General features: G+C 54.9%; 2 protein-coding genes across 2 annotated transcripts in view; both read right to left on the bottom strand.

The window, feature by feature from the left end:
* Nucleotides 1-2,060: 2,060 nt before the first annotated feature.
* On the bottom strand, nucleotides 2,061-2,771 carry LRRN4CL (LRRN4 C-terminal like). Its single transcript, XM_007945003.1, has one exon. The coding sequence runs from the start codon at nucleotides 2,769-2,771 to the stop codon at nucleotides 2,061-2,063; it is 711 nt and encodes a 236-aa protein (XP_007943194.1).
* A 1,483-nt stretch (nucleotides 2,772-4,254) lies between these two features.
* Nucleotides 4,255-8,756, bottom strand: part of BSCL2 (BSCL2 lipid droplet biogenesis associated, seipin) — an 11,742-nt gene continuing 7,240 nt past the window's right edge. The window contains exons 4-11 of the mRNA XM_042781517.1: nucleotides 7,425-7,568; nucleotides 6,433-6,567; nucleotides 6,158-6,255; nucleotides 5,092-5,233; nucleotides 4,921-4,981; nucleotides 4,715-4,798; nucleotides 4,530-4,616; nucleotides 4,255-4,409 (exon numbers count right to left, since the gene is read on the bottom strand). Of these exons, the coding sequence (XP_042637451.1) occupies nucleotides 4,255-4,409; nucleotides 4,530-4,616; nucleotides 4,715-4,798; nucleotides 4,921-4,981; nucleotides 5,092-5,233; nucleotides 6,158-6,255; nucleotides 6,433-6,567; nucleotides 7,425-7,568 (906 nt within the window). The remainder of the gene's footprint in view (nucleotides 4,410-4,529; nucleotides 4,617-4,714; nucleotides 4,799-4,920; nucleotides 4,982-5,091; nucleotides 5,234-6,157; nucleotides 6,256-6,432; nucleotides 6,568-7,424; nucleotides 7,569-8,756) is intronic.

The following is an 8,756-nucleotide window of genomic DNA, read 5'->3' as shown; positions in this document are numbered from 1 at the left end:
CTCCATGATGAACTCAAGCAGAGCAGGGATTGTGAGGAGGTGGAGGCACATGCAATGTTCCGTCCTGTTGTACACAGGGTCGCTAGGAGTGGGGGCCAACTCAGTGCCACCTAACAACAGCAGCATAGAGATAGGTCTGCTCTGCTCAGAGCAATTAACTTCTCCTTTTTTTTTTTTTAAGGCAATGAGCTCTTGAGGAAAACCCCCACGTTGTACTTCCCAATAGTCCTTGAAGTCTGCATCTTTCTTTTATAACGGAAACCAGCTCTAAGACCAATCAAGGACTATGGGTGGTACACAACTAGTAACCTAAAGGTCGGAGGTCCAAACCCGCCCAGCAATGCCAAGGAGGAAAGGCCTGGCAGTCTGCTTCTGTAAAGATTATAGCCAAGAAAATCCTGTGAAGTTTCCCTCTGTAACTAACTCACAGGGGCGTCGTGAGTTGGAATCAACTAGGTGGCAATGGGTGTATTTATTTATGTATTTATTGTGCAGCAATACAAAACACACTTTTCTCTATCCAGTTTTAAACATAAATTCAAAAGGTTGTGTATTCCACTCTGAAAAAACAGATGTGTGGACAGGGAATTGAAAAAGATCATGAAAATGAAAATGTCTGTTTTTAAGCTTCCTTTAATGGTGTTAAGTGGATATACAATAAACACAAAGAGGAGTGGGAAAGGGGGCAATCCTTGGGGTTATTATTATTTATTATTTATTTTTGTTAAGTAACAGGAGCTCTGGTGGTGCAGTGCCTAAGGCACTTGACTGCTAACCAGAAGGCTGGCGGTTCAAACCCACCAGCTACTCCTCAGAAGGAAGGTTGGACAATCTACTTGCATAGTGATACTGCCTTGGAGGGGTCGCTATGAGTCGAGGCCGACTCGACAGCACATAACAACAACAGCAGGACCACCAGCTTGTCCCAGTCTCGCTCTTCTCGCCTTCGCATCAGTCGTTGATTTCTACCCTCAGACCCAGACCAGAATCTGACTCAGCTGTGTCCATCCTTAAAACTGGACAAAAAGCAGGAGAAGGGTGTCTCTGGTCCCAAACTCCCATCCTGCAGAAGCTTCTTCTTAAAGTCCCAGTGAAGCCACCTTAAGTGGCAGAGCGTCCCTTCTTCTTCTTCTTCTTTTTTTTTTTAAATTTTTATGTGATTTGGGTGAAAGTTGACAGAGAAAATTCATTTTCCATACAACAGTTCATACACATTTTGTCTTGTGATACTGACCACAATTCCCCACAAAGTAACAGCTGTCTTCCCACTTCTTCCCTGTAGTTACCTCCTCCCTGTGTCCTTCCCCCCCATGCACCCCAGCCTGCCCCTCTGCCCCCAGCTGCCTCCCGGTGCAAACACTGTGGCAGAGCCTTTCTGAGGGTGGAGGAAAGGAGGCTGTATAAGTGTGGTTCAGCAGGCCAAATCTGGTCCGCTGTTTGATGTGTTAAGGCCTACAAGCTAATAACGGTTTTTACATTCTTAAATGATTACATTTTAAACGGTTATGTGAGTACCTATATAACACCCTTGTTTATATCCTCTTGGACGGCAACATTTGTATTATTTCCTATCTGACTCTTTAAGAAAAAGTTGCTGACCCCTGGTCTATGGTCATGTCTCTGGGTGGTGAAAACGGCTTGCTCTCCGCTACTGACTGAGAGGTTGGCGATTCGAATCCACGCAGCGGCGGCTCAGAAGAAATGCCTGGCTCTCTGCTTCCGTCAGATTACAGCCTTGAAAACCCTGTGGGGCGCAATTGTGTTCTGAACCACCCGGGATTGCCAGGAGTCAACCAGCTTGTTGCTGGTTTTTTTTTTTTGGGGGGGGAAGTTTCTCTCTTTCTTCAATCTCAGCCAGAAACAAGAAGCACTCAGACCCGAGAACCGGAGAACAGACGGAGGCCTGGGCCCCCAGCTCAGCGCGCAGCCAGCCTGTTTGTTGCCCAGCCATTGAGCTTGAGTGGGGCCGCGGCGCCCCCCACTGGCTCCTCCCCTAGGTCCGCGCCGAGCTCCCCAGGTGCAGCCGGCGTGGCTTTGCCGGAGAAGCCCCCGGGGCCCCTTCAGAGCCCCGCGGCGGCCCTGGCGGCCTCTCGGCGGGGACAGCCCCAGCGATCCCGCAGGCAGAAGTGCCAGACCAAGGCCGAGCAGCTGAGCAAGGCCAGCGCTGTGCCCACGCCCACGGCCGCGTGGACCAGGGTTTGCGGCCTGGGGGGCACGGCCAGCCGGCCGCAGGGCCCGAAGGCAGGAAAGCTGGCCCCTTCAAGGCTCTCCTCGACGCCAGGCACGCTGCTTTCTCCCGCCTCGTTGGCAGCAACCACGCAAACGACATAAGCCCCCCCAGGCTGCAGGGCCTTCAATTCAGCTTTTCGGACGGTCGAGTTGAAGGGGACCCCCTTCTGGGGAGCCCCGCGGCCTTCCCAAAGCAGCAGCCAGTATTCGTGGACGGGGGAGAAGGGAGCGCACCAGTGGACGACAGCGCGGCCCTCCTCGGCCACCATGCGCACTTCTCCTAGGCGCGGTGGGTCCGGCGGCTGGTCCGGACTGGAGAGCCCAGAGCACAGGCAGGCACTGGGCCCGGCCCTCTGCAGCTCCCTGCAAGGCACCTGCAGGTGACGGCAGTGGTCGTAGTCACAGGGCACAGACGACGAGCGTGTCCTTAGTGTCTCATCTTCCTCCTCCTCTTCCTCAAAGCCTTGAGGAGCCAAGGACTGAGCTCTGGGAACCAAGCAGGCCACAGCCAGGAGCCACAGCAGGTGGGTAGAAGTCACCATGGCGTCTGGAACTACAGGTAAAAACTATTTAAGGCTAGAGGCCTACCAGACCCCGTGCCTCAAAAGAACCACCGAGGACAGGGACATAAACTGGGGGCCATGATGGGAGCCGGAAAGAGGTGGGAATGAGACAGACCCATTTATCAGCCAGCTTCTGCATTCAGACTGCGCTTGGGCAAAAGGAATAAAATATGGTCCGACACAGGAGAGAGACAGACAGATGTGGAACCAGCAACATGCCCGAAGTGCTGGAACTAGTTAATGAACAACCAACGTGCTGGGGGCAAGAGCAGGACTGAGTCAGCCTAGGGAGGAAGGTGGAGTGATTCCCAGTTGCCATCCAGAGTAAAGATCTAGTGAAACAAACATCGGTCGGTGACATATGGCACATGAAAACCCAGGGACGACACAGAAGTGAGAGAGGAGGAGGGCAGGGCACAGGAGACCTGCAGAGCGAGCCTGGACTCCTCACTCCCTACCTGTTAGAGTGCTGGTTCTGTCCAAGCGCTCCTGGCCTGCTTGTCCACCATCTCCCCTCACCCCTCCCTGGCCCACAGCAGCCCCTCACCAGTGGCCTTGACGCTGTGGCACCTCAGACCGGGAGTCTGTAGGGATCAGGCTGAGGGGTCCACAGGAGCGCACACTACACCGTAGGGTTTTGTGTCTTCGATTTCAAGTCTCTCTGGGTTAGCAGCTTTTATACCCTTCAACTGTGATGTCACCAACTAGCCCTCCTCCCCCCCAGCGAGTGGAGAGAGGAGGGCTGGTCCCTTCAGCGGGCCTGAGGGCCTGAGTCACGAGGCCAGGGTGGGGGAAAGCCACATGCAGCGCTTTCAACTGGAGGCCAGGACGCCTGGGTCCCGAAAGGGGGGTAGAAGGTAGAAGGGGGGTAGAAGCTGCGAGCCGAGGATCCTGACTGGAATCGTGGAAAGGGGTGGGGGTGGGGGCATAAGGGCGAGGGCCACCTGGCTGGTATCAGAGAGGAAAACAGCTGCAGACAGCATAGGGCGCGGACGACAAAATGCTATTTCTGTGAAAATCATACCATATCCATGGCGGTCACTTCCTGTCTTCTGCCTCCCAATGGACAGTGAGAGGGAGGGAGGGAGAGGTCAGCAGGATGGACCAGCTCCACTCCCCACTCGCCCCCTCCCCAGAGGGCGGAGAGTCACATGAAGGGAGCGCAGACCCTGCCAAGGGTCAGGCAGGTTCGCCCCCTTGGCCCGCAGAGGCTCCTGAGTGCAAGCAGCTGTGGCTGAGGCAGTCCGGGTCTGGAGGCCTTCCCCACAGGTAGCCCCGGACATGACAGCCTCCTTCAGTCAGGACGGGGTGAGGGGGTGCCTGGGGACTGCGGGGCTGTCAAATAACTGCCCTGAATTCACCAGAGTCAAGGAAGCAGCTGGCACGAAAATAGTTTATTAGGGGGAAACGGGGCGGGGTGGGGGGTGGAGTGCTGGAATGTGAGGAATCTGCCCGCTTCTCTTCAAGAGCTGGAGCAGGTGGAGCGCTGGCGGAGGGCGCCCACAGGGGGCTCCGAGCTGCCCAGGGTCTCGGGGGCAGGCGCAGAGGCAGAGGCAGGCGTGGGCGCAGGCAGGTTGGCCTCCATCAGCAGAGCCGCATCTTCCCAGGAGCCCGAGCCTGGGACAAGGAGGGGAAAACCAAACCCCAGGTGGGAACGCAGGTCACCAGGGGCCCCTCCGCACACCCAGAGTTCGCCCCCCCCCCCCCGCCAGGGCAGCAGCTCAGGGCGGCCCTCACCGTCGCTGGTGCTGGTCTCGGGCTCCAGCTCCACCTCTCCGTGCAGGGAATGCTGCTCTAGCTTTTCCTCTTCAGACAGCTGACCCTCTGCAGCCAAAGGGGGATTGCAGAGGTCAGGCCTGGTGGCGCTGCTGGAGGCTGAAGGGGGAGAACGAGTCGACGGAAGGAGCTCGGGGGCATCATACCTGGGCTTGAGGTGTCCTGCGGGGTCTCGCTGTCCTCTGTGACATCTGACTGAGTTAGCTCCTCCCGGCCTTGGAGCCCTGCACCTCCGAAGGGGGCAGAGGCCAGGGTGGGGCTAGGGTGGCAGTGCCACCTTCACCTCCCCCAGCCCTTCCTTTGACCCTCAGCTCATCCTGAGTGAGCAGGCCCCCCTCCCCATCACCTTTACCTGGCTGACGGGCGGAGAGCCTCCGTTCCTTTCCGGGATTCTCTCTTTTTCGGATATTAACCTGGAGAGGACAAATGACTGAGCAGTGCGGACCGACTTCCCTCCCAGGCATCAACGTGCCCCTGCCCACGTCACAGTCAAAGAAGGGTCCCAAGAGGCGACCCCTGCAACCTGCACAGAGAGGCGGTTCCGGGGCCAGATGCCTCCCCACACCCACTGCATGTAGCTGAACAGCACGATGGCGCTCAGGAAGGTGAAGTTGCTGGCGATACCGACGAAGGCACTGGTCATCGGGAAGTTGTACAGCAAGTACCTGCGGCCACAAGGACGACGGGAGCAGCCGTCACCGGGCGGCACGGGCCTGCTCGCTTCCCAGAAACCATCTGTTCAAGTGACAGGAGCTGGCCTCCGCCCCGGCCGTCCCCCTAGTTACCAGAGCTCAGACGTGGAGCTTCCAGCATCGCAGGGCCACAGGCAGTAGCCTCCACCGTGGCCGGCTGGCAGGAGTCACCCCAACTCCTGGTGATTCAAGACAGGCGTTTTCAACTCTGGCCATACACAGTGGTCTAGAGTGGGGCCCAGCCATCGACATATATATATTTTAATATATATAAAAAATATATATATTTTAATATTTTACTGTGATTTTGGAGGAAACTCACACAGCAAATTAGGCTCTCGTTTAACCGCTTCTACATATATTACTCCAGGACACTGATTACTTTTCACAGTAGTCAGCGTTCTCATTATTTGTGTCCTGGCGGTTCTGTCTCTGTGAGGAGCCCCCTTATCTGCCTTTCCTTCTCCTCACTGGTCGAGGGTAAATGTTGACCGTTAGGTCTCATTCTGATGAATGTTCAGAGCAGCACAGTACTCACGGTGACATTTATCTGACGAGCCACTCTGTCTTTTGGCTGAGAGGTGACCTCTGGGAGGGGTTTGAGTTTCAGGCTTAAAGGGTATCCCAGGGGGATAGTCCGAGGGCTTTTTCTCATCTCTACCAGTCCAGTGATGTCCGGCTTTTTTTTTTTTTTAAAGAATTTTTAGTTTTAGTCTACATTTTTCTCCCCATTCTATTTGGGCATCAGTACTTTTCCAGCGCTCCCCAGGGAAAGCTGGTGTGTGGCCAGAGCTCTGTGTAAAACCCAGCACTGTTCAGTGAACCCTGTGACCTCTGCCCTTTTCATGTGAGGGTGGCCCCGGGAGAGTGGCCAAGGGCCAGCTCAGCACTCCTCACCTGAGCCCTGTGAAATGGGCGTGGATGCGGAGGTGGGCTCCGTACATCTGGACGCGTTTGCTGTGGACCTCAATCACCGCTCCGGTGGTCGGTACATACTGCAAGAGGTGGCGTGGGGGCAGCATCAGGTTCCTGCTGCCGTCACTCCTACCAGCCCCGTCGGAGGCCCGCTTCCAGCCTTTCTGTAGCTGTCCCTGCCAACTGAGCCCCGGGACTCAGGCCGAACTGCCGCTGACAGAGCGGGCTGCCCCCTGGTCACGCTCCACTCCTCTCACCGAGTTCTCTCTGTAGTCCGAGTAGAGCTCCACCTCCAGGAGCTGCTTCTGCTCTACAAAGCCGAACAGCAGGAAGCCGGAGAACAACAGCGTGTCCAGTGTCTGCAGCAGGTTTGAGCGGTAATGAAGCATCACCTGCCAGGGCCAGGGAGGCAGAGGCTGGGGACAGGTGCCCCGTGATTCCTGACCTACCCCTCAGCCAAGCCTGAGCAGTCAACTAGGGCTGTTCCTTTACCTTAACTTCCCACCCCCCAAATCACCCCTGCACCCCATGCCCATCTCAACCCAACTATTTCAGTAACTCTCCTCCCTGCCTGCCTACCTCTCTCTCTTCCAGAGCCCTCCTAGGTGAAGCTCAATCCCGCCTCTGGTCCCCTTTTCCCACACACAGTTCTGCAGTCTAGTGTGGGTCGAAGTCCTGATGCACCCTCTATGTGCTACTAAGGGGCCCTGGGGCACACTGGTTAAAGCACTCAGCTGACCAAAAGGTCAGCGGTTCAAACCTACCAGTTACTCTGTGGGAGAAAGACGTGGCAGTCTGCTTCCGAAAAGACAGCCTTGGCAGCCCTAAGGGCTGTTCTACTCTGTCCTATAGGAGCGCTGTGAGTCGGAATGGACTCACTGACAGTGGCTGCGTGCTTATAGAAAGCGCTTTATCTTTCCTCACCCATTCCAAACTAGTCTTGCTACAAGGCAGTTACTATTTTAATGCTTTATAACCAAGAAATTAAGGATTCTGCCCTGGGCTGTACGTTGTCTGCGTTAGGACTCTTAAGCTGCAGGCTCCGAAGCCCGTTTTTGGAGAGCAGCCCAATCCAACGCTTCAGACTTGACCCTAAAGCCGGAGGTGCTCATCAGACAGCTGGGGCTGCACAGCCAAGGTTGCTGCTTGGGGACAGACTCCTCCTCCTCATCCTAAGGCGTTTGTGACCTCAGAGCCAAAGATGTTATCTGCCATCATTCTCCCCGCTCTGACGGGCCCAGACACTTACTGAGCGTGAAGAAGTCGAGATGACACGGCCGCCTCTGGTGTAGCATGAAATGGTGACCAAGAACATGCCCAAATCCTGATTCACAGGGGACTCCGGCAGCTCGAGTTCCAAGGTGATTCGATACGGCTGCCCACACATCAGCACCTGCCCAAGGGAGCCCATCTTTTTCCAAAAAATATTTTTTAAATTGCACCATCCCTGTCCTCCACACAACCTTCACCACCCAAATACTCACTTGACCACAACCCCCTAGTTAGCATTAAGAGGCCTCTCAATCTCTTAGTCCAGGAAAGTGCTGCCCCCTTCTGGTGGCTGGATCCCCCCTTCCCAGGTCTCCAGCACAGTCGGCCCTCCGTATCCACTGGGTTTGGATTCAACCAACCAGGAATGGAAAATGATCAAATGATTGGGAAGGGGAGCGAGTAAGTGGTCCAAGCAATCCTAAAGGCTAAGAGGGAGCGTACAGTGGTATTTACGTAACATTTACGTTGTACTAGGTATAAATCTGGAGCTGATGTAAAGTATATGGAGGATGTGCCTAGTTATATGCAGATATCACACCATTTTAAATAAGGGATTTGAACGTTATGGTATGGGCAAGGGTGTCCTGGAACCAAACCCCCACAGATACAGAGGGACGAGTGCAGGCCAGTGGCCACCCTGCTCACTCTGAGAACAGCTGTGGCGCGTTCCCTTTTCCCAAAAGTGAACTGTCACATTGCCAACTGGGCCATCTGTGACTCCTGCCCGTGTGCCGGCGAGGCTGTCCCAGGGGCCAGCCTGCCCTCCCTTACACTGTTAATTAACTAAGCACCAGCAAAGTTGTCTCTGTAGCCAGTTCTCACAGGCATCCTCTCTGCTGGTCATCTGTGTCCTTCAGTGTCCCTTGTCTCGGTTCTGCTGGCAGGACCCTGGGACGCAGTGGGAAGGCTTCACTGGCATCAACCCCAAAAAGGTTAAAGGTTTGCCACCAAACACCTCGTTTCCTCTATTCCCTTAGTTCCTTCACCCACTGATTCTTATCCAGCCACATAACCCCTCAGGATGATATATAAAAACCACAGGTTGATGGTAAAGCTTTTGTCTTTAAGCAGACAGGGTATGGGCTAAAAAAAAAAAAAAAAAAAGTCTTGAAAAATACTGCCTTAGCCCATAGTGAGTCACCTCCAAAATCAGGACACGCCACGGGAGAGCCTGGAGTTTTCATCACTGGAGGCTGGAAACCACCCATCCAAGGCCCTTTTTGACTCAGATGCTTATCCTTAGTCTGAACTCCCTCTTGAGCAAAGCCGTATCGTGACATCCCTGCCAGATGACTGTGGAGGCCAGATG

Source organism: Orycteropus afer, unplaced genomic scaffold (genome assembly GCF_000298275.1).
Source record: "Orycteropus afer afer isolate SDZICR_OR568_19922 unplaced genomic scaffold, OryAfe1.0 scaffold00130, whole genome shotgun sequence".
Taxonomy (NCBI): Eukaryota; Metazoa; Chordata; class Mammalia; order Tubulidentata; family Orycteropodidae; genus Orycteropus; species Orycteropus afer.
Note: the sequence above shows the minus strand (reverse complement) of the source record. Positions and strands in the feature narration are given on the sequence as shown.

What these genes read in the sequence shown, in the direction of transcription:
- LRRN4CL (XM_007945003.1), bottom strand. Translation starts at nt 2,771, where the DNA reads ATGGTGACTTCTACCCACCTGCTGTGGCTCCTGGCTGTGGCCTGCTTG.